This window comes from Nansenia antarctica, assembly GCF_963989245.1.
Source record: "Nansenia antarctica genome assembly, chromosome: 4".
Classification (NCBI taxonomy): Eukaryota; Metazoa; Chordata; class Actinopteri; order Argentiniformes; family Microstomatidae; genus Nansenia; species Nansenia antarctica.
In genome coordinates this window covers 26647918-26669396 of record NC_137689.1, presented here as the reverse complement: position 1 = coordinate 26669396, position 21479 = coordinate 26647918, and the positions used below count along the sequence as shown (strand labels likewise).

General features: G+C 43.4%; 1 protein-coding gene across 1 annotated transcript in view; it reads right to left on the bottom strand.

The window, feature by feature from the left end:
• The window catches only part of efnb1 (ephrin-B1), a gene marked incomplete at both ends in the record, with an annotated part of 47385 nt that overhangs the window by 6482 nt on the left and 19424 nt on the right, over positions 1–21479 (bottom strand). The window contains 2 exons of the mRNA XM_080527977.1: positions 1581–1673; positions 17253–17530. Coding sequence (XP_080384103.1) covers positions 1581–1673; positions 17253–17530 — 371 coding nt within the window. The remainder of the gene's footprint in view (positions 1–1580; positions 1674–17252; positions 17531–21479) is intronic.

Genomic DNA, 21479 nt, shown 5'->3' with positions numbered 1-21479 from the left:
AGCATTGAGACCTTAGACAAACACGCAACTAAATGTACTGTGACCACATGATTAGTAGCAACAGAGCAGGCAACTAGCTGAGAATACGAACCGATCCTTAGGCAAACACGCAACTGAACGTACTATGACCTTAAGGTCGTCTAGCCATTGCTCCAAATCCTAAAGAAATAACCCTTTGCATTCCAACTGCAACTGCCTGCACGTGAGACAATTGTTTATTATGCTAATCTAATCTTTTTACTGTTTCCTAGCTCCTATCTTAGTCCCCACCCTGTATATTGAACACAGCTTAACCATAACCCTAACGAGTCTTGAGACAGACAAAAGGAATGTCCGTCCAACTAAGATCATTATTATCTCAAGTCAGCTATCAAAATAATCCCATGTCTAAGCCCTATCCCTGCCATGAGAATCGTATCGCCGGTCCTTCCCTTTTTTTGGGGGGGGGGGGGGGTGTTTGTTTTGGATGTGTGGACCTTGATGAAGAGAGTTAGACCAATCCTGACACTCCACCAGGCCAAGCAGAGGTCTCTTTCGAGACCCGTGTCAGTAGGCCGGTCTACGAGCGAGAGAGAGAGGTTAAGCAGAGCAAGAGTGCACGTGATGAGTGATGGTATCTATATAGAGGCCTCACGTTTTTCTTCTTCTTCTTTTTTTTTTTCGGCGGCCTCATCTGTTCCACACGACCGATCGTGCATGCTGCTATATGTCTCTATTCTTTCATCACATTGATTTCTGCTGAAATGGATTTCGCGTGGGCCTTGTAATCCACTGTCAGCTCAGTAATTTATTGAGACAAATGCGTATACATGTTGCACGGTCTTATTTATAAAAGCCACTCAGGGAATGCCATGCCAGATTAGACAGCCTGGGAACCCTTGACCCACTTATCTCGACGCATTGACATTCTGTTAAGGAGCACTCGGAAAGGCTGCTGGCTCATTTGGATAACAATGTTAACACTTATTTCAGTTTGTCAGTGCGAGAGAGAGACTGATGTTGCAAACGTGGTTCAGTGAGAGTGTGGGAGATACCTGGGCTCTTGGCAGCGACGCTATCTCAATCATCTTAGATCAACTTCAAAAATGACAACAACAGGTACTTTAACACGCTCCCCGGAATGCCCTGAATATTTCCACAGCCACTTTCATTTTCTCAAGTCTACAAGAGTTATTGGTATGTGTGAGGAAGTTGCCCTCGGTGCGTCTCTGTCTGTACTTGCTCGGGAGTTATTTTTCTTTTTTATCTTCCCCCCCCCCCTCTCTCAAAGCCCGGTGAAGAAGTCTGAGGCCCTGGTTTTTTACGAGAGATGAAGTCACTGGGCGACTCTCCACACACTGTGAGAGGCGGAGTGGGGTATCTACAGTAAAAAAAAGCCCACGCCCGGGGTGTCTGTCTTTATGAACAATAGCTCATGAAATGCTCCTCTTCCATCTCATCCCCATACAAAGCATCCATTATCACTCATCCATCCTGCCTGCCTCTATTGTGAGGGCATTTTACAGCTTTTTGTGTGTGTGTGTGTGTGTGTGTGTGTGTGTGTGTGTGTCGACCCTCGCTGAGAGACACTGACGACTCACCCTGCCCCACTTTCATGACGATCTTCATGGAGAGCGTGTTGCAGACCCCCCCCTCGCGGTTCTCCAGCCCCTCCAGGGTCCCGTTGGACGTGGCTGTGATGAGAGACAGGAAACAGGGTAAACGGAACATAAAACATAATTACAGCCACTCCGAATTAATGTACAGTGTGATTGTTCATTCATGAGGAGAATATTGTAATTGATATATATCACACACACACCTACAACGATATCTCAAAATGGGACCTATTCAATAGGATCACAAACAAAAGAATCACGTCCAAAGTTGACATGAAGAAATGTCATTGCGCATTTGTTCTAGCAAAGAAATACTTGTTTTTTAACCTTAATGTAAGTATAGTTGATGTTGCTTACAGAAAGCTTTCCATTTTTTCGAAACCAACACAGGAAATGCCAGTTCAGGCTTGTGCTTGCATTAGCACCATAGAAATACAAGGCTCTATACATTATTCTGGTGTGTGCTGCTTATATCTGTACACAGGGAAGGAAATGGATGATGAAAAACCCCTTGAGTGGGCTCTCCTCTTACTAAGACATGGCTGTGATAGTAATCTGATCCCACGGGAATGCGGTGGCTTTCAAAACACGGCTGAAATCATACATGTGGAGAGGGGAGGTGTATGCGCTGGATAGTCCAACATTTTTATATGTGGTAATCACATTTTACCCCCCACTTCCCCCGCCCCCCCACCTCTCTTTCTCTTCCCCCTCCAACCCGACACTTAAAGAGCTTTTTGTTCTTTCCTTTTTTCGCTGAAGAAATGTACCAAACATTTGGCAAGGCAAGTTATGCCAGAAGCAATTACGTCGAGCTGCAAATGCCAGGGGCTTAGCTTTCTCTTCGGGCATGCCCTGTAATTAGACACTGGGTGGCACAGTGGCCTGAAGCCCTTATCTCTGAGGGACTTTCCTTCAAATCAATATCCACTGAGGGGGAGGGCTGAGGGGGGAGGGCCGAGGCAGGGACCAGTAGGGTCTCTGTGTGTCTCTGTGCTGGTGCTGTCAGCTTCCCAAGGACTTAAGTCACAGAAACGGTAGTGGGGTTTGGGGGGCAATTGACACTCCATTCTCAGTTGGGACAGAAAAGACAAGGAGTGTGAATATGGATCGGGTTCTTGATAATGCTTTCGGTCCGTAGATACGAGGGGGGCGTTTTTTTTTTACATGCCAGTGAAAGCTGGTGCCCCGCCCTACCTCGTTTGATTCTTTTCAGGCCGCGCTCTGTGGGTATTCTCACCTCAAAAACCTCAGTTTCCCCCCCCCCTCCATCTGCTCCATTCTCCCACTCACAAGGCACTAAAAAGGGAAGGCTACCTTATTAACTGGTCCAGATTCCCCCCTCATTAAGAGTCATGAATGAGTTCCCGTGTAGGAGGGTGTTTGACTAATAAGGTCCCTCTCCAACAGAATCAAAGGCGCCTCTCAGTGGAGCGGGGGGAACAATGGCGGTGGGGCCGGTGAGAATGGGCGACGTGGTGCTGCTCCAGACGGGGTATCCCATCACACCAGCGGCTCAAATCCTCATCTCCCCCCCACTGGGCCCAGCACAGAAGGGGAGGCCATTGGAGGACCTGATTTTCCCTCTTTTGTACACATTTTGTTTTTAATTTGTCAAGGATGCAATTAAACTCCCCCCCCCCAACCCCCCCCCCCGCCAAAAAAAAGGGTTGAAGACAAACAATTTCGGACGGATTCGAATGGAGTAGCCAAACAGAACCGAGTTAGAATTGGGATCGTTCAAAATGGAAGCTCAAATGGAAGAGCTGCCTACACCCAATTACCAGTAGACAATTTACTTAACGGAAAATCCTGAACGCAGTATACTGGCAGCTTAAGTAGGGCCAATCAAGAAATGTTAAATAGTAAAACGATTCATTAAGGTAAGGCGCTTGAAAGGTGCCTGTGAGACAATCTCATTTGTCTATTCGGCCATGCAGGGATTAAGCAGTAGAAGCTAGCCTTGTCCACCCGCTGACCTTAGCTGATTACACTACCTGCATTACCTCCTTCACACCGCATGCTCTTACCCTGCAGAAGGGGATGACGGCGACACAATTCATTAGTGTCTTCTGATTGCATTAGCCGTGAAGTAGACTGTCCAATGTTTCTATACACCTGTGGTCTGTCACATCCTAATGCTGTCCTCTATTACACAGACGGGAATCCCCTCTCACATTCGATCGATTAATTCTAAACTTTTAAGTCGTTATGTTCAATTGGAAAGGCTGTCATCGAACGTGTGGGGCTCGCTCTTATTACTTTAGGGCACTCATGATATGAGTACAGATGTGAGAAGAGAAAAAAAAACGAGAAAAAAAAACGAGAGCAATCGATAACTTCACAGCACTCAACCCCTGAGAACAAAATTGTGTTTTAGTTTCCCCGAATGGATCCTTAACGCTGTATTAGTGGAGGGGGCCAGGCGGGGAGAGAGAGGGAGAGAAGCCTGCTGCCCCGAATGATGTCACAACTATTAAGATGCATGGGACTGGGAGAGGTGCCAGGCTCCGTCCGAGTCGTCATGCACAATGTGAGCGTGCCACCGTGCCACCGCGCACGAGATACACAGGGCATTACTGACAAACTCTGTCCAACAAGGTCTCAGACGTACAGCATGGGCTGATCCGCTCCCATCCACGTCACAGTCATGGCTTTTTATATCAATGTTCTAGGAAAGAAGAATCACACTTTACCTCTGAGACGGATAAGACAATCCAACATTAATTTGATTGATCTGCTCATATCTACAGATCTGTAAGTGAATATTATTGTGGTGTTATGTTGTAGATATGCGGTTCATGTTCACCATGGCTTGCAAAAGAGTACCTCTTGGTTGCTTCCAGTACTACCAAGTCCAACCTTTGAACAGAGAAACATTTTTTAAGAGAGGATATGAAACAGGGTGTTGGGACGGGGGTCGTCCCATCTTTTCCACAGCTGCTGAAACTAACTTCTGTTTTCGCGAGAAGTGAGGGTCACATTTCAGAACATATGGGGGCTCCGAGATGTTGGCAAGATGTCTTTGCCTTGGAATAACATTGGTCTCTATCACCCAAACATCAACACGGTTACCACACATACCATGAAATGGAGTCTGGAAAAACAGTACTCTTCTAATGTAAAATTCAGAAACAATACTGAAATGATACGGATACATGGACAATGTATTTCAGCAGGTTTCTGAATGTTGAACCCAGATTTACAACACCCAACCCAACAGGTCAATATTATCAGTTGATAAACTGTCTAGCGATTGACCTAACCACAGCCCCCCCCCACTCTGGACTACTGATGAGCTTAAAACAATGGTTACATCAGAGAACAAAACCCCCCCCCCCATAAAATCATATCAATGTTTATACTATATACGTGAACATTGGGACTGTACTTTAAATAAGAATGCCTTAGCTACCATGAGAAAAGGTCACTAATTATATATATTTTTAAAATCCCCTTGAGAAACTGGAGCCTTTCTGTTTGAATCATAGCATGGTTGTTTGAATCATAGCATGGTTGTTTGGAGCCTTATCACTGGGGGAGGGGGCCCACTGGCATTAACACATCATTAATTTGCCAAGAATACACTCTATATGCTTTAGTGGGAGGCTCAGTGGGAGGCTTCTGTCATGACCGTAAAATAAATGTACTGCCGCTCAAGGTTTCCTCCTGTAGCACCTAATTAACTCAAACATGTTTGCTGTTGATTATGTTGTTGTTTTTTACTTCTTTTGTTTTGTTTTACGAGAACAAAACATCCAACACATCTAGCAGGCTATCGTACTTGCATGCAACATTAGAGATAGTGCTTTTTAAACCTAAGAGAGTAGTAGAGAGAGTAGACATCTTTACCCGTTGTTTTGGTATTGTGGGTTTGGTTATGAAACACCATTTTGTTTTCCTGACATTCTTTGTGGTTTGTCCTCATTCAAAGAACATGCAAAGACTATCTCCTAAGTTAGATATAACATCTGTTTCACTCTGTAGGCAGCTATGACTTTTCTATTGTGTAGTGCCAAACCCCCAATACACTCAAACACATGCTATGCTATTTACAGTAGAGGCTAACAAATTCTCAAAAATGTTTGCCATTTCGGCACTTAAATTAAATGAAGTAGACACCGCCCTAACACTGAAACAACATGTGCAGTTAATGAACTTAAATATTCACTCCTATTGATTCAAAAACGAAACAAAAAAAACACGATTGCATAAAAAATATAGACATACGGTAGGCTTTTAATGACTTCTACACATTCTACAGAACTGGACCATACATATGTTCACTGAACAATGTTCATAATCATACAAGGTCTTTAACAAACCGTGAGCTTAGAATTATAAGGTTCTATCTCCGTTTAAGGTAGTTCAGAGATATTGAGCGTCAACGTTTTTACATTCCATTATGTTTTGTGAGATGGAACCTTTGTATTTTATGAATTACTAACTCAAAAATGTCAACATTTTAAAAAATAACACCACACAGGCATTAATAAACACCTAATGAATCAGATTATGTAAAAAACTAAATTTTGACCAAAAATTGAGATAGAACCTTATAATTCTAACATCACGAAACTGTGCTACAAAACTGATTTTGTTAACACTGAAATCTGTGCTGCAAAACCCATGTCTTCATTACTCAATGTTCCTCTTCCATATTGCTGTACTGCAGCAGCAGACACAGAACTCTCCAGTATACAGAAGCTATCATGTTTTAGCACCAAGCTACCGTCTTCTCCTCTGTGACTTCATGTAAATACTAGTGGCATCCTTGCCCCAAATACAAGGTGATGCGTCTGAGCTTCACCCCGTCAGACAGAAACCCAGGTAATCGGTTTCCGTGGTGACAGGACCTTCACCGACGCGCCGCTTTAAATGCTCGGGACAGACGGACAGACGGTAAGGGACGACACAAAGGACACAGAGCTGAGCAAACACGGGCAAAGCACCTTTAAAAGGCTTCGACGACTGACAGGCTTAGGGGATAGAACAGGTCATTGTCAACTAAACTCCCAGATGAGCACTGACAACTGTGTTCCTGGAGCAGCCCCCCCCCCACCCCCCTAACAGAAACTGGAGTGGTCTTCAGCTTTCTGAGACAAGGACAACGGCTCCTGACCGGCCCACATCACATACGCACTGAGACACAGGGGACACTAGTGGGGACTTTGGCAACTCAAACATACAAAATATGAATCTCTGGAGAATTTAGAATGTGTTATATCGAGTTATAGATAAGATATTGGTATAGTTAACTGTACAACTAATATCCATGGCTGAGAAAATTCCAAGCAGTAATTTTAACAGCTCAGTCTTACTTTACCAGTGGGGAGATACCCATTTTATTTGTTCAGTGGGTAAGCTGGTAAGGATGCAACGGTTTTGGTGAGAAAGACATGGTTGTTTTAGAGATGGGGAGGGGAGGGAGGGAGGGAGGGAGGGAGGGAGGGAGGGAGGGAGGGTGGCTGTGGCCCAAAGGCTGCCCCATCAGATCAAGCACAGTTGACCAGCCTGCTGCCAAATTAAGCCGCGGGGCCGGAGCGAGGATTTCAGCATTGCTGCGAGATTACAGCACACTCAGCTCCGGCAATGATATTAAGGACGACCTTTAAATCCCGGGGGCCAGCTGCACCATGGGAGCTGGACCGGGAGGGAGGGAGGGGAGGGAGAGAGAGGGGAGGGGAGCCGCCTCTCCAGCTCACATCAGAATGAGACACAGACTCACGACTCAACATCACAACCTAAAGACGGGGGGGGCTTTGACGGAAATGAAAGGAGACTTTTTTTTATATATTTCTCCCACTGAACCTGTCACCAGGCTCCATGAGGGTGCCCGGGTCTAGGGCGGGCCGGAGGTCACCTGTGGTGAACAAGACAATTAAATTTGGCATGTGTTCAATATTTCCACAACAGTTTTTCTTCGATGAAAATAAACACTCTAGCCTGGCAGCGATAATGGAAGGTCCTCAGACCTGTGGTTTTTACCTTTTGACCATTGAAAAGTCAACATTTGTATAATTTCATTTCATTCATTGGGTTTGTTGTCTGTGCTTGACAGGGGCCGGTGAATAACAATTTCGTTTGAATAACTTTTGCCCCAAAATCCCTCGCTAAATGGGCATATATACATGTAATTACATAGAGATCATAGAGAGCTCAGATCAAAAGCTGTAACCCATGCTTAAAGATGATGCGTAGACATGGTAATTGTTTGCCTTTGGGGAGGCAGAATTTCTGACAGGAATAGTGAGCAGGAGAGACCCCTCTAGACCTGTTGTGGGTCATTCTCCAGCGCTGAGGACTGAAACCCAAACTCTGGTGCTGCAGAATGACAGAAGAGACGTCGCCTCTAAAGATCTTTGCTGCATGCTGGGAGTATTTCTTTTCACCCGAAGGAAACTCCAGAGATAATATACAAGCCTTCAAGAGACACCAGAAAGGTTTCAATGGAAAATTACTGACCTCAACTCACATTTGATACTGCTGAACAGTAAAAACTCTTCAAAGACTCTTTAATTCTCAAGGTCATACTAAAAGAAGGATTAATGGAGAATATCATGGTTAAGGGGGATGTGTTCTTTCTCTGATGCATGCAGAATAGGATCCAAAGAGCTTTAGTAAAAAATCTTCAAATAAATAGCTAAACGTGAGAAGAAAATAATGTGACATATTTATTTGACCTTTTCAGTTGGACACAAATGTCAGAAACACATTTTATTTCTATTATGCATAGCGTTTCACGATACTTCATCCTTTACAATTAAAACTGACATTTGGTAACTGTTATTTATGTGTGCGGAATTGAGGTATCCACCAAAAAAAACCTTTGAATTACGTAGTGTTCCCCATGGCATACGTTATATCTTTTTTCTTTACTTCTTGGACTTTTCCTGCATAAATCTTGACACAATTGTAGGGGATGGAAATTGCATGTTACGAGAATGGTTTAGCCTCACATACTGTATCCCTTTTCTTCCAGTGGTGAGAAGCTGCCAGCATTCCAGCCCTGGGACTGAAGTGCGTTAGTGTCCGTTCCGTCCCCCTCCCATAGGCAGATGTGATATCTAGTATACTGCCAGCTGGATTTTATATTCTCTCTTTTTCCATGGGGACAACTGAAATCTTAAATCCTCCAGCCTATGCGGCCTGATGGTAGCGCCATGCCTCACCACATAAAGTCATGTGACTGTATTGTCGGGTAGTCTTTGGTAAGAGGCGATGCAACAAAAAAACGTTGTTCACAATAATGCTTCTCAATGTTAGATCGATTTGGAGGGGAAGGCAAGGCGACAAAACAGTCTTTTATATAAATTAGAGGGCACACACATACACACACACAGACACTAATAATACACTTAATCCACCAATACACAGCTTCCTCCAACATTCAGGTCTGCCCGTGCTCTCCGGCTACTGTGCTGAGTGTTTTGTAATTTGATATTTGAACTTGAGCAAATTGTCTCGGATGGGAAACACATAAAAGTGTCATGTGGTCCCCCCACCCGGCAGGAGGTTCATTGAACCAATAGACTCCACTAATTTCCATAGACAAATCACAGCCTCCCAGCACTGGTCCTGAATATACGCTTATCTTTTATTTATGTTCAAGTGATGGATGTTTAAATGAGAAAAACGGCATCTTAACTTGCACCCTGTGAAGTCTCACCATTCATTTTCGACAGGATTGACAGCGCTGGGACTAAACAGCTCCCTAAAAATCCAATAGATGCCAGGAGAATTTATGGATCGGAGCAAATGGTGCGATGAGATAACAGTGGGACACGGAGGCTGAGATTGCAAACCTTATCAGGTCCTTTTGGATACTTTGGGAAAAAATGGAGCTTGCTCCCAAACCGGTGGAAAGGGAATACTGGTGTAAAGAAACACAGTGTACTTGTGTGTGGAGGTGGATTTGATGCTTGATGTTTTTCTTTCCCTCCATTTCTTTTTCATATAACCCTAACCCCTTTTTTGAACGAAAAAAGCAAACCATGAGCAGTATCTGCTCAAAAGACAAATAGAAGCCCCCACATAAACGGAACCATAAAAGCTGTTCAAAGCGTCATCCCACAGCAATCTCCGTAGGTCCTCTGAGGACTTTGTACTGATTGTCCAACCGTGGTAGGTGGTAGACAAGCCTGTCCCCGCTGCACAGCCTCAGTAGAAACCTTGACATGGCATATTTTCCAACACACGAAAAAACAGCCGGAAACGCATGATGAAGCATACTTCAGACAATTATCTCAGAGTTATTCTTGTCTCGGTGACTGAGAGATCTGAGCAGACATATTCTCCAAAGTACTCGCAATCATCTACTCTCCAGGACGACATCAGCACTCTGAGCTATCATACCAAGACGGAAGTCTGTCCGTCGACATCAGATCAACGGATACTCCCACCGTAACACGTATTCGCATTGGCTCTTCATGTCATTTTCAACAGATCAGCGAGATCATTTGATAGGATGAAAGGCCGAGTGTCCCCCAGGAGTTTGTTTACCGCTAACCTCGGAAGTAATTAGAGGAGGAAGTCAGCAGAATATATTTCTACGGGTCTGTGGAGAGACCTTAGACATTTTTTTTTTTAAATTGAGACTCAATATCCACTTTATCTATGGTACAGTAGTTTATTTTGAGCAACAATAGAGAACTTTGTGTTTGGGGGGGAAAAATACCCTCCAAGCTGTGCCTCTTTGATGTCTCTCACCACCAAAGACAAATGAGACAAGATTGGGGTGTGCCCCTGTTTTTCTTCACTGTGCTACCTCTCTGTGATGGATCTGACAGCACTTGTACTGACCTTTTCATCGTGCCCTTCTGATTCTATCGATCGAGGCATGGTTTAAAGTCAACAGTGACTTATGAAACCCCAACCACATGAAATACATTTCACAACAACAATCCTATTTTTGCTAAGACTGAGATGGATGGTTTACAAAGAGGAATTTCACATCCAGTAAGAAAATCCATTAACGGCCACACACTTTCGCCTGAACTGATGATGATTGCTCTCGTTTATCTTAATGATATATAAGTGAACACAACTCGAGGAGTCATTTTCAAATTTCAGATCACAATCTGCTATTATTCAAAACGACAATGTTCCAAAATATAGCAGTGTACCATTCATAATGGTTGAACGTATTCTAAGGCTTGTCCAAGCAATTAGATAAAAGTCTGGTTGTTTGTTGGATACTGCAAGCTTGCCGAAAGAGTATCTCCTTTACAGGCAACACTCATGGGTATGAGAGCAACCCTGACAAAGGTAGTTAACTGGTGTTAAATCAGTCTTAGTTTCAACTTCACGCAAAGGGAGCAGAGGCATGTTCATTACCCTCAATAAAGAATACCATCCTCATGCTTCACACTTTGGCCCTGAAGGGTAGGGTGATTACCTTTGGGATATAACTATTGCTACAGGTGTACATGGGGAGCACCAGCTTGTACTGACCAATGAGGTGAACTTCTATCATCCCCTAGTTCCACACAGGAATCCCATGAAAACCTAAACAAATCTAGTCTCAACCAAATCACCCCTACAGGAACAATTTAGAAAGGGGTAAAAGTATTTCCTTAAAACAATAATTAATCCCATGAGAACCCGCTCTACAGATTAGTGACGTTGAAAATATTTATTTTTCGGAAGAAATTCAAGCTTTAAATGAGGTCAGTTCATAAAAGATGAAATAATAAACTGATCCAAGAGTGGATGTACAGTATACCATGAAAGCTGAGGCTTCTGGAAAAAAACAAGCTGGGCCTACACACTGGAAGGCACCTATGTTTGCAATTAGATACAGAATCAAAAACATATGTAGCAACTACTCTGTCGGGAACACCAAAGCCTGCGATTCAATGTGTTGTCTGGAGACTGAACAATAAATATGCTCCTTGTAACCAAAACGCCCAGGACATGGACATCAAGGGGAGTAAACATGTCTACACAAGAGGGAAGTGGAGTCAGAGTGATAAATTGCTACTTATAGAACTTTCAAGATTGCATTATCCATTATGAGCCAATTGACTTACTTCACATAAAGGTGTTTCACATTCTCAAGGACTATTTCTCTTGTGTTGTTCAACGAAAATAAATAAATAAATCAAGCTTATTCAACCTTCATCAACGTTGGAAATGTGTCTTGTCTGATCCAACGCCAGCATTTAAACTACTGGTCTCAGTGTTATGTGAGATTATATTATCTGACACTAAAGAGTTGAAGCTCAGTGCTGCTCACATCATTTGAATAACATAATTCAATTCTCACAGTTATCCCTGAATGCCGATGTTCACAATACAATAGCGATCACTGTGGAAATCCCCGTGGTCCCCACCTCAGAGAAATCTGACCTATGAAACGGCAGTCGCTGTGATTTCTTTTCTTTCTTTCTTTCTTTTTTTCAAACCGGTAATTCTCATTCTTCATCTGTGGCATAGGAACAATTTTGGCTAGGGCCAGCTCCAGAAACTGTGGCTGCACATCAGTACTTCAAAGCCAGGGGTTATGTCCTCAAAATCAGAATCATGTGTTCTTTTCCAAAAGTGACCGTCTATTCAACTTCCATATGCATCCAGTCGCCTCCGGAAGAGGGTCTGTTCTCACCCTCAAGGTGCCGTCTAAACCAGCAGAGACTATCCATAAATAATAATCTGCTCTTGGAGAATAAAACATACCCCTAGATAATTCACACACAAAGCCCCCAGGCCCTCCGAACTAACCAAATTACCCATGGAATGTCTGGAGACCTCCATTTGTTGATCTATCTGTAATCTTTGAATTAGATCAATACCACGCAAAACATAACTGAAAAACCTCTTCAACTGTAGAGGCAACGACAGAATATACGACAGTATCACCGGCATAGAAATGGAGGTTACAGTTTTGTACAGAGGAGGACCCAATATTGTTTAATATATTGTATAATATATTGACCCAATATACCGGATCACAAATCGAGCCTTGTGGAAAACCTTTTGTTATATCCCGAAAACCCGATTGAACACCATCAGAAGATAAACAATCCATTCTCTCTGTTAAATAGCTTTCAAACCATCTATACAAAACCCGGTCGAGACCTATTTTAGATAACAACTCTGGACAAGTTGGTAATGATGACTTCTGAATAAAGATTTGGAATGCTTCCTGATTAAACAAACCATTAGGCGTATCCTGGGACCAGTTGAACTTGCGATAAAAAAGCAGCATTTCAACTGTAAATTTCCTGCTCTTTATTTTTCAGCTTTTCCAGTGTTTTAATACTTCTCCAGAGAGCATGACATTGATGTTTCCAGGATCATGCTTTTTACATTAACTTCTCTTTTAAACAATACCAGACCCTTTTTTTTTTTTAGTAGTTGTCAACGTCATGCTCATCCATTCCTTTTTCCACACGCGTACTTTTTTGCGTTCGAGTTCAATTTAATTTGAGAAAACAAATTCATTAGGAGCCAAATCATCGTACAGTTTACGTACAGACATGACACACAATCCCAAATGCCTCCAAAGTTTTTACAGAAAGACATTTTGATTCCTCCATGGCCTACAGCCAGTATGCAGCCGCCAGTATTCATCGGAGGGGCATGGCCCACTTGATTGTCTCACTGGATCTGGGCCTGTGTGCCATGAGAGGCAGTAATTGGAAGGTCCTACACCGACTCGTAGATGTCATGGGGTGTCAGAGGGAAGATGGAGAGCGGCAGATGACATCATTCCTGGGGGCTGTGCTTATGGTTCGAGTCAGCTGTCTGAGGAGTCCTCTCCATGACAAATCTCCCCCTTGCCTCCCCCTCCACACTCCCTGTGCTCTCTCAGGCTGCGGTGCTATATCTGGCCCAATTACAGAGCTGGATTGCCTCCTCCACTGTGACAGGGCTCCTGCAGCTCTCTCAGGTCTGCTTCCTGATGAACCTGATATGAAGGAGACCTCCAGAGGGGGTTAACACTGGGCAGGTCAGGGGGAAGAGGAATGAACAGAGTGGGAATCAGGAGAATGGATGGGAGCAGTTATAAGGGGGAATACAATGTTGGTGCAGCCTGTCATGAAAATTCGGTTAATGCCGGGACAGCTGTTTGGCTCTGTTTGTGTTTGACATCCGTTTCAATTAGCGGAGGAAGGCTTGTGGGTCAAGCCCAGTTAGCGAGCTGGACCAGTAACAGAGGCCAGCTAACTGGATGAACCGGTCACAGCCTGGTGGTGATAGAAACCAGATCGTTGAGGGAGTCACCAAGCCCAATGGACAAGAGGCCAGTAAGCCTGTTGAACCAGTAAACTGCAAACAACTGACCAGGTTGAATAATGTTTTGTTTTTTTTGTTCTGTATCATTCCTAGACAATTTTTTTGGGTTGGATACATTCAACACGTTAAAGAGTCCTATCACCGAGGTAACATTTTCAGAGAATGATGAAAGAGTTTTAATTGTTTTGGACATGTTCAAAAGTTACACAGGATTCTGCAGACACAGCGTTTTGAGATGAATGGAGCAGAGAGATTAAGGGAGAGGCAAATGTACTACACATGGTGTGGGAGAGCCGTAGCAAGAAACCGCTCCTGAACGATGCTGGGAAGGCTTTGTTGTGTTTTGCTGTAACAGCATGGACCATAATGAATGACTTGATAGACAATGAAGGGGTAACTATTCACATGTGAAAAATTGAAAAAGAATGACTGTACTGTATGTGTTGTTTGTCTGAAATGTAGCCTACTCATTGTTTGGGCAACAATATGATTATCTGATACGCTTGAGCGTCTCATCCCCGACACTTCTCATTGAGGTGCCGTGAATCTTGTTTGAAAAATATTAAGACGTGTTGCCAATCCAGACCAGTTTACACAGAGAAAATTCAGTGGAGGAATGGCTATTTCCTGCCAACAACCCACACATGCATGCATGTAGATGCATTATGCAGCCAACCAATTGTTGCACACATACACAAACACACCCTGGACTACCACCCCATCCCATCCCACCCCACCTCAAACACACTCACGGCCCCCCCGGGACCCCCGCCCAAACTGGAGGGGGCAGCTGTCACAATGGGTTCCCCATCAGCCATAGCGTAACCACAGGGAATCCGTATGCAGCTGAAAAAACAGCCAGACGGGTCTAGCATAGGCTGTCTAGATTAAGAAGAACAAGGTCCCCCAGATGAATCACGTGAGTCCAGGGGGGTGTTGTCTTCTTTTACTGTAAAGACGACCATGTCATTAGCTTTAGAAGAAACCCGTAGATGGGATTTTGGTTTCTGGAGATTCGTTTCTGTGTGAGTAATCACTCCAATATGTGTTCTTCTTCCTCCTCCTCCTCCTCCCCCCCAGCCCTGTGGTCTGGCCCTGCCAAATGGTGGTGAGTCTAGAGGTTGACATCAGCGGGATATCGCTGACACCCCCTCCTGCTGAGACTCGCTGACCCCTCTGCACAGGACACATGGGAACAGGGCCCTTAAGGGGGGGGGGTTAGAGGGGACAGATGACCACAGTCCCATATTGGTCGCGCTGTTTACTGTGGAGACTGTGGAGTATGCGGTTTAACACGAGAACGGCTCCAAACACACAGCAGGAGAGCACACCACCAGTGTGTGTACAGTCAACAAGGATAATCCTCTCCATGTCCGTGTACACAATGTGAGGGAAGCATGCCAAAGAGCATATCTTTTATCCTGAGGAGCAGGAGATAAAGGCTAATGCTAAACCTCTGCATGTGGAAGTCTCTCCCCTCCATCACTGGAGGCCTAATTAGAGGTATTATCTCTGGTCCTGACAATGTTTACAGAGCAGTATAAAACTCTGTGATAAAGAATTATGGGTACTCTGCCCACAGACCAGTAAAATATGTGTGTCGTAGAGCAACACATTACTCTGACAGGGCACCTCGAGTGCTCCGAGCTGGAGCAGCCGGGTCCAATTGCCTCTACACGTTTAGCCTATATATAATGCCGGAGAAGTGAATCTTATCAGCAGAGTGATACCTAATAGATACGTCTTAAGCCTAGAGCTGGCTTGAGACAGTCTGGCAAAACAAATGAATAAATGCTGTTGAATGATGAATCTGGGCTGTCTGAGGGTTTTTCATGGTCAGCTGTTTCGAATCAATGGAAACAAAGATCTGACCTCAATAGAGAAACTCTTGAAGGCTCTTTATTTTCCCCCAACGTCATAAAAAACTACTTGGACTCATAAAGCAGCCTTAACTGACCTCGGTACAGCCTGAATGTTTCTCCAATGATCTATCTACAATTTGTGAAATAAATAAGTAAATATCAATACACACTAACAAGTACTAACTCTGCTCAAATATGGATCTAGAGCAGGGGATCTTTTTTCAGTGGTTAAGAACAAGTCTTTCTCTTGCATTCCACACAGTAACGTGAGGAAGATGTACCCCTCCAACAATGTGTTTGGCATCTACACGCTCGGCAGTACACTATTGATTAGGACATCAACGTAAGTAAGACCTCAGAGACACTCGGCAAGGGAGATCCTGTATTCTGGAAAATATGACGTTGATTCAGCAGTAAGACGTGAATCAGCAGCGCCTCTCTGTCTCTGATGTTCACCACTTCACAAGTGAACCAAGCCCTCGAGCTCATTTGCAGTTGATCATGAGTGTTTCCCGAAAAAACAAAACATAACACTGTTTATCAAAAAGAGGTCGAAAGGACAGACCAACATGTTTTCTTCTAAAGGAACCACATTATAAATTGCACTTGTGTAGGAGGATTAAAAGAACATGAAAAACATGTACTGATTTTGGCCACGGATAATTAAAAACACTATCGGTTCATTCCATATCTGCTTGCTTTCCCAGAGAAGCAGAAACACGAAAGATGTTTTATTTTTATTTCCGCTCATTCAGAGCGTTAAAGAGGGCCGTTCATGTAAACAGTTATAGAACAGCTACCAGGAAGATTAGACATCTCGTTGACATTGACGTCGTGGTGCCAGGTTCTGTGACTGCGTAGGACAAAAGGCCTTTACACGGCAGTGATGATCTAAAGACATAGAGTCTGGATTAGAGGGTTATGGAAATGCAGCCCTGGGCCTGTGGGTCCTGCGGAGTCGATTATGTGCTGGTGTTAGGGTGTCAGAGCCAATGGGCTCGGCTCAGCGATGTGGAACAGAACAAATCAGCCCTGCTTGACTGGACCTGACCTCTCTGCCACTGAGTTTTAGTGTTATTGCAACTGACCGGATCTGACAGAAACGATTTTGCCTCGGAAAATTCAAGAGGCGCTTCTGTGTTTTTTTAGCGTCACAAAGAGTATTGAGAGCCTAGCGGTAGCTGCACTTAAACACGACGGGTCAACAAATATGGCCGCTCCTGTCTGTGTGACCAAGGACAACCTGTTTACACTAGGTTTTAGCTACTAAACAGTCAAATTACTTTAAGAAAATGTTTTATGGGGGTAGTGAAAGAGGTTAATGGTACTGATGATTTCCATCTTAGTAGAAGAAGAATTAATTACTTCAGCTGATTTCAGACAGCACTGCAATACCCATTCTAAAGCCTGTCACTGTATCTCAGGACCATGTGAATGTCTGCTCCCTATCAACATCTATCTAACATCATCTAATTAGCTTTTAACAATCATCCATTTCAAATTGTGTCAAATTATACACACGATGACACTCTGTTATGAAACGCCAGGTACTCACAAGTGATGTAGTAGTTGACGTTCTTCTTGAACTCCAGGCCCATGTAGTTTGGACTGAACTCCTGGAACTTGATGGTAAATTTGATGTCCTTCTCAGGCTTGTTACAGTTGACCAATATATTGGGGTCCATGACGGTGCTGCACGTTTCCGCCTGGTCTTTCTTGACCAGGTACAGTTTGTAGAACTCATACGGCCGCCCCATGTCTCCCTTGGGGCAGATAATGTCCAGCTTGTCTCCGATCTCTGGGTACATCACCAAGCCCTTCCCAGCCTGAAATCTGCAACAGATAAGACATGACAAAAGGACCATTAGCACACTTCAGCCAATGCCGAAACCGTTTGGTATCCTTCTTATAACGGTGCCTCGTCATCTCTATGCTACCAAAGTCGTATAACTGTCCCCTGTGTCTGGTTGGTATCATGTGTGAATTCACTCGTAAAAACTGGAATGGAAATGGAAACAATTACATGGCCGTTCTGGTGGACGGTTATGCGACACACACGTTTACACACCATGATAGAAATATACAGATGACAGAGAGTCCATGTTTACATGGTAAAAATGTCAGTTTATTTCCATGAATGGTTTTCGTTTCAACAAAACAAGACATCCCTTTCTATCCCTATCTTTACCATAGCAAACATCACAGCACAATACCCAGGGCAGATGTCAAAGGGAAGTCAGTATGACACCGCCGTTGCCCGGGCCCTGATTGAGCTTAATCTGCACTTTTTTCTGAAGGGAGAGTACAGATAAACACATAGCACTGATGGGCAGATGGCATGCATGCCTTATCTAGATGCCCCACGCCTTATCGTCTACGGATTCCTCTCTAATTCAAAGCAACAGTTCTCTGATGAATTCTATTTAAGGGTTTAGCTTCGCTGATTGCCTTTGGTGCGTCACATACTTCTTGAGTGGTTTCTTTTTTTCCTTCTATTTTTGATAGACCCTTAGGTCTGCCGACATGCTTAATCCAACGCTCGATCCAATAGGAGAAGAACGGCTGATGTAGGTAGTTTTGATCGGGTAGAAGTCAAACAAATCTGGTTAGTGTTTTTTTTTTTTTTTTTTTTGGGTGCGGCTTAATGTATAAACAACCTTGTCCTAGTTACCAGAGAGGTAATGCTCTGAGTGTTGATGTGTGTTTTGGTCCTAGTAGGGGTGGAGTGGGACAATCTGATCCTTATTTACATTTTTATTTGCATACGTACACACATTTCCAGCATGGTTTAATTGACAATAAAAGCACACATGACTCATTCGAGGCTCTTGCAGATAGATGGGGTCTGATGAATTCATCTTGCGACTAAAGTAAATCAACGGCATGCAATGTCTATGTGGGGAAATGTGCTGGTTCCACTACTACAGTATGTCAGTCCAGCACGGTTCATTTAGTTTCCAACCTGCACTGACCCTGTTCCCCTACCGCAGTTATATTACATAATTAGAATGCCCCCGCTAACCCCCTTTATTGTTCTAATGTGGGATACGTGCTCTTCTTTTTCTATGCATATTAAGACTCATGATTTGATGTGTGTGACTGAACAACATTTCACATGGGACACATGATGCAGTATACAGTATATACAGTAGAAAGGTACTATGGCATACTGTGCATACAGTCACAACCGAGAGCACCGCCTGGAGCCTGGCGCGCCTGCGGTGAGGCTAGGTTCGTTATGTTTTTGTTTCACAGACACTGGGTGCTCTGTTTGGGCTCCCCAAACCTGTTTGATTTGCCCTTATCCCTTTGGCCTTATAAGGACGCGATCAGGTGTCTGGGGTTTAGTTTCCTTATTGTCTCCCAAGTGTTTCTGAGCCAATGGAAATGGATTCTTCAAGTGTGTACATAATGCTGCTCTGTTAGCAAACTTTCTTAAACTAACACTCAAGCCTCCACAAAAGCGGGCAATGCACTCTCTGTTCTAATCCTCTGTGTTTACAGTCATGGGACCCGGGGAGGAGACGGCGAGTGACTTGAGGCCAGCGCCGGGTCATACGGCTCACATAGGGTCTCTGTATTTGAGGTTGCCGACTGGCGGCATATCGAAAAAAATTACTTCAAACCACTTTACTAAATTAAATTTAAAAAAATGCTGTTTATAGACCAACAACGTATGGTTCAGGGCACTGGATCGTACCGTCGTCTCTCAGTAGCGCCCTCTTCAGTTCATGGTTACGGTTTCACGAAAACACCCATCAAAATAGGCCGCAAGCGTAGAATACAGCCACAATATGTATTTCTTCCAACTTTAGTTGAAGTTCGGCCAACTTGCAAGAGTCAACACAATGACACATAAAAACCCAGACATAGTCAGTATGGAATTGATTCCCTAATCACTATCGATTAAACATAAGTCCATTAGGAAAAATGTATAACGTGCAAATGTTATATACTGCACCCTTCAGCTGAAAGCGCAACGATATTGAGCCTACTTTGCAATTTTGGCAATGAGTCAAAATTCAGGGTCTGTACCTTTAAAAAAAATCACTCACATTTCTGTCTGCTGCTGTGAGCTGATTAGAACATCTCAGATTTTGTGAATCTTACACTGTACCTATTGTTACCCCCTTGAGCGATTTCTCAAGCGTTGTCCAAACAGATTCTCCATTCCCTTTGTGCTAATCAAACAGGGCTATTGCGAAGAAGAGCTACAAGAAAAGACAGTTGGAGAAAGGGTTCAGATTCCAGACTGAACAGGAGAAATGACAGGTCGTCTTCACGATTAGAGCTTTGAGCTTTTAAATACTATATATGATCCTAACACTTTCCGTAGGAAATGCGGTTTAAAGAGTGACAATTTGACATGGCAGGCAGGTTTTCTTCTTCGTCCTTATCACTATTATTTTGCGGGACAGAAATCAGCAGACACAGTGGGGTATTATGTGTGTTTTAAAGCGTAATGAATATGAATGAGATTGATTAGCATATTCATCGGGGGTGCTCCATGATTGCCATTTCATTCACTTTGCCATCTTACAAATCCTTTCATGTCTTTTCAATGGTCATTTTTCATCCGAGGAAGAATGGTATTATTACAGCTTTCTTCATGGTTAGTGGGGTTTTAAAGGGGTGTTATTTGCACATGCAGCTAGCACACTGAGATGTTTTTTGTGAAACATAAACATTCAGCTAAGGATCCATAGTGATCTGGAAATCAAATGTATTAGTGTATGTGTACAAGCATAAGCAAGTATAAGCATGTCTTCATCACCGAGACTCATTGTGTTACAACATAAAGATTTTTGAGTAGTAGAGTTGATGAAAATCATAACACAAACTCGCTAGTCAAGCCAAAATATTGCAATGCAATGGATTCGGTGAGTAATCCCCACTGCTACCTAGTTAACTAGGACACTACTTTACATTGTTAGCAGGCTCACAAAACAAACTGTGTTAGTTGACTAGCGAGTGTGTCATTGATTTTCAACAACACTGAAATGTATTGACATTTTTCTAAAGAAAAGTCTGAACATGAAATCGGCTGCCGACTTGCGGCCCAATTGGCCAGACCGTGTCACTAATGTCTGCAACTACTGACTTTTTAATTTCAGGGTCGTGATCCAGACAAAAGAAAGAGTTCGGGTTAGCAATACGTGAGCTTAGAATTATAAGGTTATATCTCCGTTTAGGGTAATTCAGAGATATTGAGCGTCAAAGTTTTTACATTCCATTATGTTTTGTGAGATGGAACCGTTGTATTTTATTAATTACTAACAAAAAAATGTCAACATTTTAAAAATAACACCACACAGGCATTATTAAACACCTAATGGGTCAGATTATGTAAAATACTCAATTTTGACCAAAAATGGAGATAGAACCTTATGATTCTAACGTCACGTGAATGTATTGGTCAATCAGATCAAAAGTAAGATTGGATTTGATTTCAATATTGAGCTAATCCTCCACAACCAGGCTGCCTCTCCTCTCCCGCCGCTCGTTCCCTGAGCCTGATTGTCTGTGCCCCTGGGATTGTATTTAACATAATTAGGTACTAGACCAACGTCTTATCTTCAGCACACATGAAAAATAAAAGTCGCTGGGGTCCAGCAGTGGTGCAGTCCCAAAGACATCTGGTGACGGCTGCTCACAATCTCAAGACACAGACCCCCAAAGTCAATAATCTAGTTAACATTAGAAAAACAGCAGTTTAAGACATGAGAGAATGATTACTAGTAGATAAGGGGCACACGATTAACCCAGCTTCCGTTATCGTTTC